The sequence below is a fragment of the Lolium perenne genome, chromosome 3 (genome assembly GCF_019359855.2).
Source record: "Lolium perenne isolate Kyuss_39 chromosome 3, Kyuss_2.0, whole genome shotgun sequence".
NCBI classification, from domain to species: Eukaryota; Viridiplantae; Streptophyta; class Magnoliopsida; order Poales; family Poaceae; genus Lolium; species Lolium perenne.
In genome coordinates this window covers 304327208-304346982 of record NC_067246.2, presented here as the reverse complement: position 1 = coordinate 304346982, position 19775 = coordinate 304327208, and the positions used below count along the sequence as shown (strand labels likewise).

The window sequence follows — 19775 nt, the reverse complement described above, 5'->3', positions numbered from 1 at the left end:
GAACAAAAAATATATAGATTGTGTGTATTTTTAACCTGGCAAGTATATCCAGGTGTTCTTAAATCTATATTAGAATTTTCGTACATCCACCCTCAGGTCCAAACCTTTAACGTTTCGCTTTCAGTCACTCTCATAGTGTTCAACATGTCTATTCATCCATGGCATTTTTTCTCTGTTCCTGTATTTCTCCTTCCTTTTCTCTTATTTTTTCCTTCATCTTTTCTTTTTTCTTTTTTATCTTGTCTTGTCTTATCTTTTTCTCTTCCTCTTTCTTTTAGATCCGTGCCAAGGACTAGACATGTTTAATCAAAGTATGAGATGGCATAAAAGATATCAAGGAGTAAGGATTAGATTTCCAAGTGGAGCATGAAAGAATTCTCAATTTGTGACTTAAGTAACAACCTCAACTCATACCGTTTCTAAGGATTTTGAATATAGGGGATTATTATATTTATGCCCCTCCTTCGTTATATGTACTCAATTTTTTCCAACCTCTAAAATATAGTCTCTTGATCCAACTGTTATACCATGAAGCACCAGCTATGAACGATTATCAAGTAAAATACATACCAAAGCATTAAGATTTACGACGTTGTTGTTTGTTCCCAAATTAATCAGTAAACGAATACTGCACTCCCCTTGCTATCACTGGGTTTCACACATAGGCACCGTTCACCACACAAGCTGAACTCCCATGACAAGCCGTTGGATTGATGTAAGATTGAGAGGAAGGTGGAAGGCCTGTTATGCCATCGACGTGGATCGAATGAGGCCGACGGGGGGTTGTTGTACCGGCACCAATGATTGTACTCGATGGAGGAGGGGGTAGGCAAGAGGAGATCGGGAATGGGTCAAATGTCACTCGACTCACTTTCGTCATTTGCTACCATGGAGACTGGACGATGTTGGGCTTAAACTATGGTGGAACTCGTTTAGACATCACTCTTTTACTGGATAAGTGGACCAAATAGAATTATCAGTATTGGATATCAATGGTCGGCCCTCATTTCCCCCCTCCCCGCTCTCGTTCATGAACAGTACTCTTGAGAGTCCCCTTCTCTCTGCCGGCTCCCCTCTCCCTCTCCTCCGGCGGCTTCGCATGCCGGAGTGATTGGGAGAGGGGAGACCGGATCCCTGTACATAGTAGTTTAGATCTAGAGTTTTTTTTCCCCGTGGAGTATGGCGTCATGCCGGAGACTGCGGTGCTTTCGGTGCTCCCAGGCGGCGCTGAGCAGCCGGTGAAAGAGATCTTGCAGGCGGTTGCAGCATGGTGCCTGCGGCTGCTGACCAAGGTCCCCCTCCCACAACCCTTCAATAATCTTGAGGCCATATCACTGAATCTAGGGTTCGATGCCATGGCTACTGTTCTCTGCAGATCGGAAGTTTTTGCTCAAGATCTGGAGCTCTCGCAAGCTACTCGCCATGGTGGTGAGAGCGGCGTGGAGATCCTGCTCACGCACAAGCTCCATTCGGCAGATATTCGACAGGGTAATGGTGTTGCCGGGAGTTGGCTGCTAGATCTCTTGGCGGCAGATATATGCCAAAAAAAACAAAAGTTTATTATGACGCTAAATCAAACATTTTCATACAAAAGCTAATAGTATACTAATTTCAAACAAAAGCTAAGAGAAACAGCCAAACTAATAGTATACTAATATAACATTATAGTATTGACTATCAGAGCAACAACCTACTTCGAATAAGCCAAGGCAGTTCCTCCATGCACACGCAACCCACACCAGATGCATGTATTTTCCCGGCTGCGGTTGAGCTGGCCGCTGCATGGGCCATGGTTCCATGCACGCCACCTCTACAAACCAATCATTAGACACCACGTCATCCAAACCACACATGCCCCACCTCCACGTCACGAGAAACCGTCCGTGTAGGATCGCGGCGTCCGCGAAGACGAACTGCTCCATGTTCCCAGGCAGCTCCCAGGTCCGGTGGGAAGCCCGTGTCCGTTAGATCCTGAAGGGGGCCCGATCGGACGGCGCGGAAACGTCCCAGCAGTCGGCGCCCCCGCGACACGGACATCCTGCGGGATGTAAGGGCTAGGCGCACCCGGCTTTGACCCACAGCGCGCATGGCAGCTGGGCTCCACTCCGGCTGGACGACGTCACAGCAGGCGACGCTCCCTCTTTTGGCTTCCTCCGCAGCGGTCAAATTTAGCACGCGCCCAAGTCTCCCACCAACGCCTCCGGACGTCGTAACTGACATGTGGGCTCGCGTCACGAGGCCCCGCTGTCATCGAGCAGGACCACGCTGAGACAACCCCCACTGAAGGCAGTCACTGAAGCTGGGTCCCATGAACTGTGGGTCCCGTGGGCAGTGGGTGGGATGGAGGGTGAGCAGGGCATGAAAAGAAGGGCTGCCGAGGAGAGGCTGGCGTGGGCGGTGGTTCCTCAGCGGTCGCCACGTGTGGCGCGTAGCCGCATCTCCTCCTTCCACCTCCTGCTTCCCTGTTCATCTCCCTTCTCAGTAACTGCACCCACCCCCACACCTACACACAGCTTTGGCCGCACACACACCCATCTCTCTCACCCGCTCTCCCTCTTCTCTCCGTGCATGGACGCCTCCGCCGGCTCCTCGCCGCCGCCACACTCGCAGGAGAACCCGCCGAAGCGCGCTGGAGGCCGCGGGAAGGCCCCCGCGGGGGAGATCCGGAAGGGACATGCGTCGGTTGCAGCGGCCGATGACTTCATGTTCGAGGAAGATACCTTCCCGTCTCTCCCGGATTTCCCATGCCTCTCCTCCCCGTCAAGCTCCACCTTCTCCTCCTCCTCCTCCTCCAACTCATCCACCGCCTTCGCCGCCGCGGGGCGCGGCCGTGGCCGTGCCGCAGCAGCCGGCGCGGCGCGGGATCCCTCCGAAACTGCCGCGGGGGACGATGACATGCTCGAGGACATCGACGAGCTCCTCAACTTCGCCACGCTCTCCGACTCCATGCCCTGGGAGGACGAGCCGCTCTTCCCGGACGACGTTGGCATGATGATAGAGGACGCCATCTCCACCGACCAGCCGCCAGCCACGGGCCACGGCGGAGCCAGGAACGCGGCGTCCGAGGCCGCTGCGTCTGGTGGCGCACAGGAGGATTCCTCGTCGCCGGCGGACGACCTGCCGCGGTTCTTCATGGAGTGGCTCACCAACAACCGCGACTGCATCTCGGCCGAGGACCTCCGCAGCATCCGCCTCCGCCGCTCCACCATCGAGGCCGCCGCCGCGCGGCTCGGCGGGGGGCGGCAGGGAACCATGCAGCTCCTAAAGCTCATCCTCACCTGGGTGCAGAACCACCACCTGCAGAAGAAGCGCCCCCGCGTCGACGACGAGCTCCACAGCCCCGGCGCCAACCCAGGGTACGAATTCCCTGCGGAGGCGGGCGCTGCCGCGACATCCTGGCCGATGCCCTACCAGCAACCTTACGGCGGCGAGGCGATCTACCCGTTCCAGCAGAGCGGCAGCACCAGCAGCCAGCCCTTCTCCCCGCCAGCGGCTGACATGCAGGCGGCGAACATGCCCTGGCCGCAGCAGTACGCGCCGTTCCCCGGCGCTGCATCCTACCCGATGCCGACGCCGGTGGCGGTGGCGGCTCCCGGATTTGGCGTGTGCCCGCAGCGCATGGCCGGGACGGAGCCCTCCGCGAGCAAGGAGGCCCGGAAGAAGCGGATGGCCAGGCAGCGGCGGCTGTCGTGCCTGCAGCAGCAGCGGAGCCAGCAGCTGAATCTGGGCCAGATCCACACCGCCATGATCCACCCGCAGCAGGAGGCCTTCTCTCCTCACTCCGCGCACTCGGCGCCTGTCACGCCGTCGTCGTCCGGCGGCTGGGGAGGACTCTGGCCGCCGCCGGCCGTCCAACTGCAAGGCCAGGGCCAGCTCATGGTCCAGGTCCCGAATCCGCTGTCGACCAAGTCCAATTCCTCATCGAGGCAGAAGCAGCAGAAACCCTCGCCGGACGCAGCGGCGCAGCAGGTGCATGCATGCACGAGCACTACACCCCATCGCTATCTCGCATAGAATCACGAAGCTAGAGCGCGATTTCTTCCATCTGTTCATCTCTCACAGACGCACATCGCTGTCCAGCGATAGGAATCGCGCGCGCATGCATCCACTTGTTACATTGCATCTCAACAGCGTCGTTCGTGTGCATGCGCGCAGGGTGCAAAGCCGGCGGCGGCTGACAAGAACCTGCGCTTCCTGCTGCAGAAGGTGCTGAAGCAGAGCGACGTCGGAGCCCTCGGCCGCATCGTGCTCCCCAAAGTGAGGCAGCGATCAATCTCCCCCATCTCTCCTTCAATCTCAATCCATGAGTCCACTTGCAAATGTAGCTCGATCTAGCCCTATATATGGATCTATGTGCATCGATCCACTTGCAAACAATGTTCTTCTCACCTTCAATTAAATTAACAAGAGCTAGATTTGGTTGTTGTGCAATGCAGTCAATGAATGAATGAATCTTTGAAGCTTTTTCTTGATCGGTTGGTATACTAAAACCTGTCTCTTCTTCCATGGCTTGTTTCAGAAGGAAGCGGAGACGCACCTGCCGGAGCTCAAGAGCAGGGACGGCATCTCCATCCCCATGGAGGACATCGGCACCTCTCAGGTGTGGAGCATGCGGTACCGGTAAGTACTCTACTTCTTTTTGGGGATAAATTAACCTGCATGCTTAATTAAGTGCACTTTTGTCTTTGTTAATTAGGCTACCAACTGGGCCAGGTATTGTAAATGACATGAGTACCGCATCACTGTGGGACACGCACGTTCCTTTCCCAATTGGGCAAGTGGGTCATATGAATACATGATGGGAATCTGGGAGCCAAATAGTAGCATGCATTCATAGTGTTCCGTCTACGTGAGTGCACAACAAGAGCATGCAGAAATTTTGTTTTCCCTCTAGATCTATTGGTTTATTAACATTTCACATGCACAGTAGATTACGAAAGAAAACATTCAAGTACATTACAAAATAAATATTTTACACATACAGTACCATTAATTATCATAGCAATGTGATGTTTGTGATAACATAGTTTATATTTTCCATGTTCTTTTGCATGCATATGTATTTTTTTTATTAATAGTTTTGTTCTCCCTCGGTTTTTATTTACCATGCATTCTGTGTCCACTAAAAGTCAAACCCTAAGGAGTATTCCAAAACTAAGTATATATGAAAAATATGAACATCTATGGTATCAAAGGCATAAAATATGAAAATATATTTTGCGACGATTGTAACAACATTAATTTTATATCGTAGATGTTGATATTGTTTCCTACATATTTGGTCAAACTTTAGAAGTTTGACTTTGACTGAACTGAGAACACCGGGTAGCTTTGAATGTAGGGAGTATGATAAGAGATCGCTAAAACGGTGATTGGGTCTTTGTTTTCATGCTTGCAGGTTTTGGCCTAATAACAAGAGCAGAATGTATCTTCTTGAGAACACTGGTGAGAGGAAGAGGATCCAAGACATATAATCCAAATTTGCAACTAAGTAACTTCTCTTGTAGATGTTCAAAAACATTCCATTTGCACGAACTTGCAGGGGACTTTGTTCGTATGAACGACCTGCAGGAGGGGGATTTCATCGTCATTTACTCTGATGTCAAGTCGGGAAAATATGTAATGTTCACCTAAACCGAGTCTTATATAATTTATGTATACCATACATATATATGACTAACCTGCATGTGCGACAAACATATTAGTCGATCAATGGCTGTCATATTGTGCTGGTATAAAATCAACACAATATATACAATCAGAATTCTGCATATCATCTGCATGCAATCGAATGTTTGTCTTTGGAGCATATAATCTGCATGCAATGCGAATGTTTGTCTTTGGATGTCCAATTAAGTTGTATCTTCTTTTTTTCTATGCATTTGAATTGCCTGTGCAGTAGCTAACTTCAGCCTTTCTGTGTACCACCAGCTGATACGTGGTGTGAAGGTAAGACCGATGGTGCATGATCAAGCGAAGCACAAACATGGCACCTACGACTTAAATAATGTGGGAGTTGAAGATGGCGGCGCCACCGAAGCAGGCAGCTGCAAGGGGAAGTCTCCGCACCGTGTCAGGCGGTCTAGCCAGGAGGCTGCCTCCATGAACCAGATGGCGGTGAGCACCTGAAGGAACAAAAGCAAAATCAATCGATCCACCATTGAAGACTTAGCTAGCTAGCTCATATATACATAATGTTGATGATCAAATCGATCTCCCGTTGTATGATGATCCGTGGTACTGTAGCCCTAGGTTTGACGGTATTTGAAGTAGCTATCTGGCCAGTGTGACAACTAAAGAATGCATGTGGTTTGGTTCGTTAAACCCTGTAACCCGTGTACATGCATGAACATACCTTATTTGTTTGTGTCAATTTGTCTAACAAAGCAGACTGAAACCTGCCGTGCATGCCTTGGTGTCTTGGATGTCCACAAGCTATGTAGACCTAGGAAATATACCTGAAGGGTGTGCTGGATGCTGTAGTTGATGCCTGTTTGGAATATGCTTTGCAGTTTGGTTCGTCTAGAAGTTTCAGAAACAGTCTTCCGTCGTAGAGAAACGAGATTAAATTAATTCTGAAATTCCTGCGGACACTAACACAAAACTGAAAATTCTCTTGAAACCTCACACAAATAAGAAAGCCCTCCATTTGAAAATTCTCTTGACACCTAAGCTACATCATACCTAGATTTGAGATCAGAAGAGCAGTGTGCTCCTAATGCTAGCTACTCCGTTCGTTGTGCCGGCTGTCAAAACATTGACCTAAAATTCAGATGGGCGGCCAGATTAATTTAAACTCGAGTGTATAGACATACACAAACAGCTGACAAACTACAGCTCTGCATATATGTTTGATAATGCACTATACGCCGCAAACACACACACACACACACAAAACACACACTGCCTGATTCCTGATGGATCCCGGCCCCCCGACTAGATTCCCCATCTGAAACGGAACTCACGAGTTTGTTGCTTACGTACGCTTTTGCTGCTTCTCGCAGTCAGGGTGCTGCCGAGGGCCAGGCTGGCGGCGCCGAGGCGTCGCCATGTGCGGCGTCGCCGTGGAGGGACATGACGTTATGGCGGGCTCGGTTTCGTCGGACCGATATGGTTTTTTATGCAGGAAACCATTTCTTTATTCGGAGCTCTCTCGTCCATGATCGACCATTAGTCTGTTCTGCGCCTACGTGCCCTTATCTTGCGAGGGCTGATGGGAATTTGCGGCGTGTTTCGATCTGAGCTTTTCTGACCGATCCTCCAGATGTAGGGCTGTGTACGTTTCCCTTTTATGTTCTTTTCTCTTATTTTTCTCTGGAGATGGAAAGAATAAAGAGGATGTGGTGAGGTGTGTGTGTTGGTGAAGGATAAGGCAATGATGAGCGGCGAGTGCGTGTGCGTGCGTACGTGGTCCGGTACTGATGAATGGGGGTTTCTGAATTTGGTGGTGATCGGTTGCCCCAACTCACCGGATGCGGCAACATGCATATGATCCACTGTACTATATGCATACATATTGTTTAACCTCCTCAGGAGATGATGTTTTTTATGTGCATTCGTCTTCTGGTATCTTGGGAATCGAAGATTTGATCTATCCATACCATATTCGCACCAGATACATACATATAACCGGCTCAGAGCTATATACTCCGTACATAGCCACAAAATTGAAGCAAGACGTCACAGCAGAAGAAGATGTGCCAGCCTCATCATCATCACCGCCACCATCATCGTGAAAGGGAAATGTTTTTTTTAACGCAAATTCATTCAGCTAAAGTAGTATATATGCAGGGCGCATTACATAGCCTGCGAAGTCTGCAGATTGAAGAGCAATGTAGATAGGATATAGTAGGTTATTTCTCTGAGCTGGACAATTGCATACGCTTTGTAAGCAATCATGTGCTACGCCATTGAGGTCTTGTTTAACATAGCAGATTTCAGCATGTAGTGGAGCAGCCATTTGAAGGAAGGGGACAAGGGCATCTCTTATTTCCCATGTCCCCTGCTAGGTGGAAATGGAGTGTGCTACTGAAACTGTAGCAACTCACACTGTCAAGAAGGTTACTTGCTGTGTAGCTGTAGCATATGATCTACATGATCCAGTGTATATGTAATATGTATATCGTTTAACCTCCTGAGGCGATGTTGTTTTTTATGTGCATTCGTCTGGTATCTTGGGTATCGGAGATTTGATTTCTCCATAGCATATTCAGATACATATAGATATAACTGGCTCGGAGCTATATATACATAGTGAGGAAATGGAAGAAACACGTCACAGCGGTGAAGAAGAGATGCCCGTCTTATTTATCACCCCCACCGTCATCATGAAAAGATCTTTCTTTAACAAAGGAATACGCCGGGGGAGCCAAATTCATTCAGCTCAAGTATATACAGTGTTATATTGTGAATTTATATATACTAAAGGGAGGCTAACTTCTGACGAGCGTCAGAAATTAGCCTCCCTTTAGTATATGAATTTGGATCACAATACAACAAACTTCACCTTGAGACAAATTTCTTCTTGTAGCATGAACTTCAACAATCTCCTGAACAACAAAGAAAAACACTTGCTGGCGCCAACAGCTACTTGGGCTAAACAGTTATACCAACCAAGCTCGAGCAAAGCTCAAACTTGGAAACAGAAGTGGCTTTGTCATCATATCAGCATGATTACCATGAGTACTTATCTTGCATATCTTCGGTTTACCTTGAGCAACAATGTCGCGAACATAATGGTACTTGATATCAATGTGCTTTGTCCTCTCATGGAACATTTGATCTTTAGTAAGGTATATTGCACTTTGACTGTCAGAAAACAAGTTAATGCAAGAATCATCTCCACAAAGCTCAGCATACAAACCTTTCAACCAAACAGACTCTTTGCAAGCTTCATTAATTGCTATATATTCTGCTTCGGTCGTAGATTCGGCCCAAGCCTCCGACGACGGGCCTCGCTCCGCTCGTCAGAAGTTAGCCTCCCTTTAATATATGAATTTGGATCACAATACAACAATATTTTAGATATTGCTGAATTCCAACCTTTATATCCTGATAAGAACATCTCAGATGAAATACAAAAGCTGGTTATTGAAAGAGATCAAAGCCAAACAAAGATGTAGGGATAGGAAATTTTGGTTAGCCATTGCATTATCATGAAGTGACGAATCAGACAAGATGGAAGACTTCAATTCAATTAGATAAACCCAAAATCCCGAATGGCATATCCATGAAACGCATTGTATGAATAAGATAGCTACTAATTATATAAAGATATCATCAAATGAGAGGAGAAGTCATGATCTTATATTGAGGGGACTTTTTCTTAAAAGGTTGCCCCTAAAGAGAATGGGGCTCTTGAGGCGAATATAGGGTGGTGCACTCGGCTGCACCATACCCTGATATTCAAAACATTCGAATAACCCTATTTAAATGCGTTAAAAATGAAATAATTCACGCACGTACATGTTACCATACTACTTACTGGTGTCAATTTTCAAGAAAAAATTCGAATTTATGTGACCTACACAAAAAAGAGAAAATGAATTTTCGCTATATTGGGAATAGTACCTGTCTACTACTATATTGTGAACCGTACATCTTGTTATTTTTGTGTAGGCTACAAAATTTAATATTTTATTTCCTGATTTAACGTACACATGTCTGCATACATTTCCTGTCCATTTAATTTACGACACATTTTTTAGTAAATTTTTGACGTATTTTTTTAGTAAATTTCTGACGTGTTTTTAATATAGGGTGCACGCGTAGCTGAGAGCCAAAAGTACGGGTTAGCTCTTGAGGCACCTTCTACCGACCAAGAAATTGATGGCGTGTTTGGCTCGCATGGGTTTTCCCCCTCGTGCGAGTTGGTCACTTAGTTTTTCCTAGAGGGCACTTTCCGGGAGTCTGGCAGAAACTGATGAATGTTGTTTGGTACATTGATTTACGCTTCACGGTGAACACGTCAATTGGTTGTGTGCAGAATGTGCGGTGTGATAACCCCTTCTTCAAGCGCCGAAGTTACCAACCACTTGTGCATAAGCAACAATTATAGCACACCATAAACAGTTTAGCTATTCTATAGAATATATTTAAATTATATATTGAAATAATGATAAAAAAAACTATATACATCCTTACAATGCTGAATTAAATCCAACAAAATCATCTCATATTTGTACGAGTAAAGCATCAACTCATAGTTCTCATATGTGAAGACCATAGTTAGTGGAGTACATACATTTTCAAGGGAATGACAAAAAAATCCCCTATAAGCCCAAATAATGTTAAATCCATACATACATAATAACAAAATTTGAAATAAAGGAGGTTGTGACAAGATGAAATCGAGCACTGCTAGACATTGGTTGGGTTTTGAGGATGGCTGTAAAAGGATGCACCAGAGGTCATGGTCATGTTATCTTCACCGAAATCCCTCACTAGTTTGGGGTTTAGAGCATCTCCACTCGTTGGTGCCCCCAGGCCGAAATCCAGCGCTATTTTGCGCCGGATTGGAGGCAAGTTTTGTCTTTTACTTCCGCCGGAGCGAAAAATGGGGGAGAGCAAATCTGGGGGAAGAGAGGGCGATGTGACGCCAACAGGACTGGCCCACTTGCCCTTTTACTTCCGCCGGAGCGAAAAAACAGCCCAATCCATCGAAAATTGGTTCTTGGGGGTGAGTGAGAGAAAAATGCAACGCCGGCGATAAAAAAAAGGGGAGGGGGGTCCTAGGGTGCTCTCGGGGGACGAGTGGGGAAAAAAGGCAACGCCAGCGATACGGGTCCTAGGGACTAGGGTGCCCTTGAGGGACGAGTGGAGATGCTCTTAGAGATTTTATTCTCATTTAATAAGCAAAAGTTTAGGCAAGCAATATTGGCGGTAATTACACAATCCTCCTCTCTCTCTGCAGGGGTTATAAAGGGCCGCTATTTTACAAACATAGATTTCTTGTATAAGTTAAACAGATGTCCTATTCTTTCACATTGAGAGATCCATCCTCTTCGAGATTTACTTCTAATAAGGGTGTTAACAGAAAGCATGTAATAGTAGACTATAGCCAAACTTACACACTTGTTCCTACAACGAAGCAAGTTACCTGCTAGTAGCATGCAAAGTTCGGCCAATGAACTAACTACATTGTCTAGAAATTTAAGGTTGTGCTAATTTTATCGAATTATCCTTTTTTTAAACCTAAGATAATCTTAAAAAAAATCGAATAATCCATATCCGTCGGATATTATCAATACCATATCCGTCGGACATCCGCATGACCAGTATCCAGATCCTCATCCATATTCGATGGATTTCTAAAAATGTATACCATATTCTCAAAAATGAATACGGATTCGGGAAAAAATTAGCCGTGCCATCTACACCCCTACATACTTGGATAGTTGGATGAAGTATCCAAGGGCGTGTTTGGTAGCCCGTAGCCCCTTTTTTTGCATGAGTGGAGAAGAAAACTGGTCCGTTTTGTTGCTTGAACTGTTTCGTGTTCTTGCCTGGCACGGGTCTTAAAGCACCCCTGAAACATGTCCTGGAGAAACACCCAGTTCAACAGTTTCTAGCGGGCATGTCCTGTTGTTGCTTCATTTTGTCTCCACTTATGCAAACTTTGATCCCACGATGCAAAAGTTGAGACGTGCAAAGAACATGTGTTTTAGGAGCCTCTTTAATCTCTTTCCTTAATCCACTCCATGGCTCTACGGGAAGAGCTCCTCGATGACGGACACAGACTCCACGACGGCCACAACTCGGAGGAGCTCCGCCACGGGCACAGCGAGGGCTAGCTCCGCCAAGGACAAGGACTCGGCCACGAAGGAGCTTCACCATGGACATGGTGTTGGCCACGAAAGGTCCCCTCGCCCCTGCCAGCCTCGTCGCGCCCTCGCCCGCCACGAGCCTTGCCGGCCTCAACGCGCCGCCCCGCACCCACGCCTAGCCATAACGCCGTTGCCACCCTGCCTCGCGCATGCGTCGCGCCGCCCCGCCCCGCGCTGCGCCGGCTGTCCCCGGCCGTGCACGGCCTCCCTGTGGCCACGCCGCTCGCGCCGACCTGCGCTGGCCGCCCGTGGCCGCGCCGGTCCGCGCCTGGCCATCCCTAGCCGTGCCGCCTCGCGCACGTCCCGCGCTTGGCCTCCGTGTTGCCTCCCAGCCCCGCGCCGGCCGCCGCGCTCGACCGCGTGCCCGCCTGCGTGAACGCGCTGCGCGGTCGGCCTCGACGCGCCGCGCGGTCGGCCTCGACGCGCTGCGTGCCCGCCGGCTGTCGTGCTCCCCCGTGTGCCCACCTGCATGCTCGCGCAGCGCGCCCAGCCACGCCGCCCCACGTCTGTGGTCGCGTTCGTGCCTGCTCGGCCCCGCCGCCCCGCACCGGCACCACACCGCGCCCTCGTGAAAATCCTCTCACGGCCGCGTCCTCGCCGCCTATTGTGGGTATACTTTTTGGGTATATCAACGACGTGCTCTAGATCGGGTGAGCCCGGGTGGCCCACATATGGTGATGGTGGCATATGGCCCATCGGGCGGCCCAGTTGTTGTTGATAGAAGATGGATGAAGTCCAGCCCAGGAACAGGAGCTGGATCTTAACCGACCTGTGCAAGTAGTCAGATCCGTGAAGGCCCATGAAGTATCCAGATCCAATACGGCGTATAAGGAAAGGTGGATCCTTGACGTGCACGGCAATGTAATATTCCGTAGTTAGGCATCTTGTATTCCGGCTAGGACTCTTCGTGTAAACCCTAGATCCGAGCGCCTTTATAAGCCGAGTCCTGGGAGCCCTAGAGGCACAACCAAAACTCATTGTAACAACACGAAAGCGCACAGATAATTCCAGACAAGCAGCAGTAGGTCAAGTCATCGTGCAGGTGTTTCGAAGCTGGGTAAACCGCGTACCACCGTCCCGAGGGCTCTCCGCCCGATGGCCCCTACTTCTTCCCTCCATGAGGATCTCTCCTCTAGAGTACCGTCGAATAGGCAACGACAGTTGGCGCCCACCGTGGGGCCAGCGGTGTCTGGAGGCCGGAACCGGGAGGGTTCCTCCATGGGAAGCTACGACGAATCCATCGTTGTGGGGCGTGTTCTTTACGCCGGGAACTTTCCGATCGTCCCTCGGGACGAGTGCTGGATTCCGGCTAAAACCGACCCCATCAAGATCTCCATCGTCCCAATCGGCGGCATTCACATCTTCATCGGCGAGACCGTCGATTCCGATGGAAATGCCCTGGTAAGTCACGCTGACGCGACCGCCGCTGAGCAGGACGCAGTCGCGAAGATCCGATCTGAGACGCAAGAACCTCCTAAGGAAGATTCCGCCTTGGATCTGGAAATTTCAAAACCCACCCAATCCACCCATGAGCACGAAATTACGGTGGAAGACCAATGCAGATCCGCCTGGGTCTCCCAGGTGCTAGAAAAAGCAAAGGTGCCACTTCGTGCACTTCCTCGCACATACCGTAGGAACCGCCCTCCTCTGGAAGGTGCTGGACCAGGGCAGGTTGAGGCTACCGGAGACAGCGACACCCCGGATCAGCAAGAGGCTGCCGGAGATAGCGACGCTCTAGATCAGCAAGAGGATGCCAGAGACAAAGAAGAATCAATCCTGGGCAATCTAAGCCCAACCTCTGACGATGCTACCACCTTGGACACAGAGGAGTACAATTGCCGTACAAAGAAGCTGGAAGACGAGGAGGAAGCTGAAGCAGGATCCGCTCCGCCTAAGCAGGTCCTTGCGACCATAACTGGACTGAAGCAAGGAACTGACGAAGAAATGACTCCGACTGATGTCGGACTCCCAGGCCCGTGCAATTCGAAGACTCCGCCCTCGCGTCCGCGTTATCGCGTTGTGCCGGATTCCGAAGAAGGATGTATCCTCGAACAAGGGGAAAATATGCCCGCAGAAGAGCTCGTTGAACAGGCAGGCCGGGGCGCTATCGTGCACTCGAAAATCCTCAACAAGCCAATAACTCCGGATGATGTAGCAGATCCAGAAGCTCTAGAAGCAAAAAGGAAGAAAATGATGGCTACCGCCAAGAGATTTGCCAACACCGCAATGGCGATGCTGGAGAAAAGGCAATAGGCAGAAGAAGTGATGGAGAATTTCCTCAAAAGAGAGCGCGAAGCTGTAGAATACTTGGAAGAGGCCAAATCACTCTGACGAAGGTGGGAAGCCATCATCGATGATGCCGACAAGAAAGCGGATAGGATCAGTCGGGAAGCCATTGTCCCCCGGAAGATCAATTTTGCGACCCCCACCGATCAATAGCCGCTCACAACTCCAAAGGATAATATGAAGAAGGCTGCGGAGATTTTGGTCAAGAAAGATGAGGAAATCGACATCAACCACCTCCGCACGCTCGTTGCTTCATGTAAGGGTATATTCCCCCTATGTGTGGTTTTGGTAATTAATGACAACCCCTATGGACTAATGTTTTCATTGAGTTTATATGAAGGAATATTCCATAGGTACTACTTGTATTCCATGTGTTGGATTCAAGTATGGATGCCATGAAAATAAAGATATACCTTGTGTATTGGCATCAAGATCATCGATTTGAAGATATAGATGTGATATGATCAATAAGAAGAAATGAATATAGAGTTCTTATGAGGAACTCAATATTAGCCATGCTCTAGCTTATGTGATAAGAATTGAATGATCAAGATCTTGAGAGCTTGATTCCAAGTGAAGAATTCAAGTTATGGCTCTAAGTCGGTGTCATGATAGTCTCATAAGTTGAGCTATGGTTGACTAAAATTTAGAGCATGCAAACAAATGAATAATTCTTTATACACCTCAAGATAGTATGGTAGAGCATGAGAAGATACAAGGTTGATCAATACAAAGAGTGAAGAATAGATTCAAGTTTGGTCAACACATGAAGCATGAAGAATGTGCCACGTGAAGTCGCGTGGTATGGTAAGCCTTGTCAATTATGCTTCATCAACTAACCCATCATATATGTGCTCTTGTGTTGTCTATGTGGGTTAGGTATCTTTCCATGGGCATGCATCAAAAGTGAGATCTCATAGAGCCCATGAGAGGATGACGTCAAGTGGTGATCGTCATCAAGGTTGAGTTCGGAAAGTTCAAGTTGAGCATCTCAAGAGGATCATATGCTTGAAGTTTGTCGTCCATTTGTTGATAATGGACATGTGAAGATGTGCATCAATGGAGCTTTCCCATCATGGTGTATGGGGGAGCATTTGTGAGTCTTCACGAAGCAACAATGATCAAGTGAGGCATTCCGGATTGAGAGTGGAGCTTGAAGAGTTATCATCAAGATCAAGCGGGATGCGCAAGGCAAAGGTATGACCTTGCTAGGTTTCCTTTTACCGGTCTCAAGGTGGTTGTTGGAAGACCGGGTTATAGGATACATAGCCACACTATCAAGAGGGGCTTTCAGTTGGGTAACTTGATCACATCGTCTTAGGGAGCTCAATCCTTTGCATACTTTTCATATCCCTATTGCTTCTTGGTGTTTCTCTGTGTGAGGTTCTTGAGCTTGGTGCTAGCTTTACAACAAGCCCAAGTTCATCGAAAGCGGAATCCGCATGCATCTTCTATTGCGTTTTCGAGTTTGGATGTCTTCACCGTTTCTTGACGGTGGGAGACTCCCTCTCTAAAAACATCTACAAATATCCTGTGAGGAGTCTCCATATTGGTTTCATGTCAATCGGTGTCCGGACACAAAAGTTATCATAGTTTTTGTATAACATGTTTTCCTGCTGGCCCGGTTTCTCGCCCGGCGTGACCGGCCATCCCATCGGATGGCCCGATTCAAACCAGCCCCTGGACTGGTGCCAATCGGGGCCATGTACTGTAAGACACAAAAGTGTCTCGGTCATGGCCCGGTCACAGACCCGGTTTGGACCGGCCGAGTCCGGCCTGTGGCCCGGTCTGACCGGCACCTGGACCGGACGGCCCGACCCCAGGCCCGGTTGACCGGCCTCCTCGACTGTGCTGAGCTGAAACTCACCCAACGGTTATATTTCTCCCTAGCCTATAAATAGGCCTTCTTCCACCTTGGGTTTGATAAGTTCTTCCACTCTCTCTCCTCCATTGTTGACTTTGAAGAACTTGCCCTCTGTCTTAATTCCCCCCATGATTTTTGCTCATTCTTGAGGGATCTAAGAGAGGAGATCCAGATCTACAATCCCCACCAATCCATCTCTCCTCTAAGTGAGGGGAACTCTTTAGATCTAGATCTTGGAGTCATTTGTTGATTTCCTCTTTGTTCTTCCTCTCTAATCTCATCCTAGCATTTGTTGCTCGGGTGGGATTTGAGTGTGAAGGACTTGAACACCTCTAATGTTCTTGCTTTGCATCATTGCATAGTATTGAGCTCTCCACCACGATTAGTTCGAGTGAGAGACCGTGAGCTTGTTACTCTTGGAGGGAGATCTCCTAGTTGGCTTGGAGGTTGGTGCTCCGGTGATCTCTTCAAGGAAGGTTGTGAAGAGGCACGGGCTTCTCCTTCGTGGAGCTTGTGAAGTGGTCTTGGAGCTTGCCATCTCCGGAGTGGAGGAAAAGCTAACCATAAGGAAAGGGTCATTATCCTTCGTGGGTTTGGCTTGGAGAATAGGGTGAGCCTTCGTGGCATTGGGGAATCCTTCGTGGGACCTCCACCCCTCCAAACGTGGCGTACCTTCTTGCAAAGGAAGGGAACACGGGAATACATCCTCGTCTCTGCGTGCCTCGGTTATTTCTATACCCGAGCTTACTTTCCTTGTGATAGCCATCGTGCTTGAAGTATCTATTATATATTGCTATCACTTGTTGTTCATATATATTGTGCCTATCTTGCTTAGCTCTAGTTGTTATTTTTGCACTTAGTTGAGCCTAGCTTATTTAGGATTTATCATTGTGAAATAAACGTTAGTTTAATTCCGCATTCTTACGAGCCAAATATGTAAGAGTTTTTAAACGCCTATTCACCCCCCCCTCTAGGCGACATCTCGTCCTTTCACTTCAGCAATGTAGCAACAAAGTAAGGCAGACACTTCGCGCAGGTTGGAATCCAACCTGGAACTATGTGTATCCACCGCGCCGAAGGACGCCTCCGGAAGGGAGCATCGTGATGATGAATCGCGCACCGGATCCACAGAGCGCAGAAGGAGAACCAGAGAACATCCAAATCCAATGCACGTACCCTCGAAAACACCTCCGATGGACCCAAAAAAGGGAAAGGATCCGATGTACACTAGTAGGGACAAGTACCGCAACCCATCACCTCCGCCGCGGAACCCGCGTCCTCCTCCACCACCTCGCCGCCATAGTCAAGTCAGAAACACCAAACCCCATGGGCCTGGTGGAGTTAATATCTGCGACAATGTGGTCCCTCAAAGGAATCAGAACACGAAGCGCACGCCAGAACCTCGTCGGAGCCGGAACGAAGAACTCGAGCCTAAGCCCAGCAGAAGCCGGAACGAGGGAGGCGACCGCCATCATGGAGAAGGTAGCCACCGAAGCCGGAGTCAACAACAAGAAGGGCGCGGAGAATCTGAAGGCGGAAGCAAAATATCCCACCGGCCCCCTCGCAGATCTCCCTCCCCACCACCTAGTGGAGGAGGTGGAGGCAGAGGCGGAGGCCGGAGGTCCCGCTCCCGATCAAAATGCCCCCCGCAACGGCCTATGTGACGCAACGGAATGTCTCAACAAATACAGATCCGAATACATTGGCCCAAAATGTTTTGGCAGGATGATCCGAGAGGAGCCAACGCCAAAAGGCTTGAACCTTAAGCTACCCGGAAATCTGAATCATTACGATGGCAGTGAAAGGCCCGATACCTGGATAGAAGACTACTTCTGTCAACACCCGGATTTTTAAGTCCAGATGCCTATTATGTCATTCATCGCAATCCCAGGAATATTGTTTTTGCGAGACATAATAGATTAATATCACAACACATCATTTATTACAACGCATAATTGTCTTACAACAAAGGATCACATGATCCAGTCTCATTACAATACTAGATGATCCATTGATCAATTACAAAGCACATAGCGGAAGCGAAGTAGCGTAGCGGTCGTGGTCCATCTGTTCCACAGGCAACTATTGACGTCAGGAGTGATCCTAGTTGTCGTAGACGTCCCGCTGTCCTTCTTCCGGGTTCTGGTACTCCTCTTCATAGTCTGGCCATTTGAATAGCCAGGGACAAAGCCATGAGTACTTTAAAGTACTCGCAAACTAATACTAAGGTAAACACTATCAACTATAGAAGGGGATGCTAAGCTCTAGTTTCATTTGCAGAAAGCCAGTTTTATTTCATAAACATTTTAATAATCAAAAACCTTCATTTGCTCAACTAACTCAAGTGGGAACATTAGTGTCATTCCCACAACTCAGTTGTGATTCAAAGTCAAAGTCACCTTTCAATTCAAATCACAAGGCACCATTCAACTTTTCAAGTTCAAAATCACCCTTCACATGTCACATTTTGAAAGAAAAATGGTCTGATGACGGAACAGTATGGCCTTTCCAACCGTCCATAACCGTGGACGCGGCTATTCGAATAGATCTACACTCTGCAGAGGTCGTACACTTGTGCCACAACATTTGCAATAATCCGTCAGGGTTAACTGGCCCTGATTTACCACACTCCGTGTGCGGACTACCAACCATAACCTTTCACTTACATATCTTAGTATAGGCATCTCTCCCCATGAGCTTGGCCTCCCAGTGAAGACAAACTGTCAGCCTGGGAACTGCACAGGGCTTGGGCCGGACATTCACCTCATTTCACGTCATATCACATCACTTCACTTTTGTAGAGGCAGCCTCCAGCATAACCCCGATGACGCTTGTTTAGAGGGAACCCATACTAAGATACATAAACTTCTAGTTAAGCCCTACCCATATCGTATTGTGGGGGTACTTGCAAAATTGGAATGGTATCGCATCCAAACCCAACCATCAGTTTTTGTAAAATTCACCAAGTCATTCACCAGTCATATTCACCTTCAAAATCTTTCAATAGAATGACTCATCATTCCAAGGTTTTCAAAGTCTTTTCATTTCACAAGTTCCCATCTAGAGTAGTCAATTCTGATATTGAGCACTAGCAACTAGTCCTGAGGGATGCTAAATATCTTGGAGCTTGCTTAGGCTAATTTTGATACTCTTGTAGTACTCTATTTCTAGACCAAAGTTAACTATAAAAGCAAGTTATAAATAATCAAAAACCAAAGCTTGTAAGAATAAAACTGGGAAATAGGATCATAAGCATAAAGTAAAAAGTAGTGGTGGGTGTGCCTTGCTCTAGTAGAGCTTTGCACTTTGCAAGACTATTAGCTTGCAAGGGTGTTAGCTTGCATTGGTAATAGCTTTCAAATAACATAGCTTGCATTGGTAATAGCATGCAAGAATACTAGCTTGCCTTGAGTGGTGTACTGATCAAAGTGGTCTTCCTCTTCCGGGAAGTAGACTTCCTCCTCCTCTTGATACTCCTCGGTACTAGCGTCTAAAATACGAATACGAGGATACAATCACCAAACAATTCATTGGCTCTTCCCAACATCACATATATTCACACAAACTATTCTATTCACATAATTAATACAATTTGGTGCATTGGTGGTATTGTTTTGAGGAAGAATAATTTCCTCTCATTGTATATGTAAAAGATAGTTTCCATTTAGTTCTTGAGGAATAATTTCCTCTCATTGAATCTTCTTAAGATTTAATTTCTCAAACCATCATACATGAATTTATGTTGACCTAAGTCAACCATTCATCATCATCATTTGAGAAAATGATTTAAATGAGGTAGG

The 19775-nt window shown here is 48.0% G+C and overlaps 1 protein-coding gene across 1 annotated transcript; it reads left to right on the top strand.

Moving 5' to 3' along the window:
• Nucleotides 1-2523: 2523 nt before the first annotated feature.
• Nucleotides 2524-6323, top strand: LOC127345302 (B3 domain-containing protein VP1). Its single transcript, XM_071827006.1, has 6 exons — nucleotides 2524-4010; nucleotides 4110-4257; nucleotides 4520-4620; nucleotides 5399-5445; nucleotides 5543-5619; nucleotides 5932-6323. The coding sequence occupies exons 1-6, from the start codon at nucleotides 2569-2571 to the stop codon at nucleotides 6127-6129; spliced, it is 2013 nt and encodes a 670-aa protein (XP_071683107.1). The 5' UTR covers nucleotides 2524-2568; the 3' UTR covers nucleotides 6130-6323.
• Nucleotides 6324-19775: the final 13452 nt, after the last annotated feature.

What these genes read in the sequence shown, in the direction of transcription:
- LOC127345302 (XM_071827006.1), top strand. Translation starts at nt 2,569, where the DNA reads ATGGACGCCTCCGCCGGCTCCTCGCCGCCGCCACACTCGCAGGAGAAC. An exon ending in GCCGCATCGTGCTCCCCAAA is followed by an intron (nt 4,258 to 4,519) that starts GTGAGGCAGCGA and finishes GGCTTGTTTCAG; the next exon opens with AAGGAAGCGGAGACGCACCT. An exon ending in GTGTGGAGCATGCGGTACCG is followed by an intron (nt 4,621 to 5,398) that starts GTAAGTACTCTA and finishes TCATGCTTGCAG; the next exon opens with GTTTTGGCCTAATAACAAGA.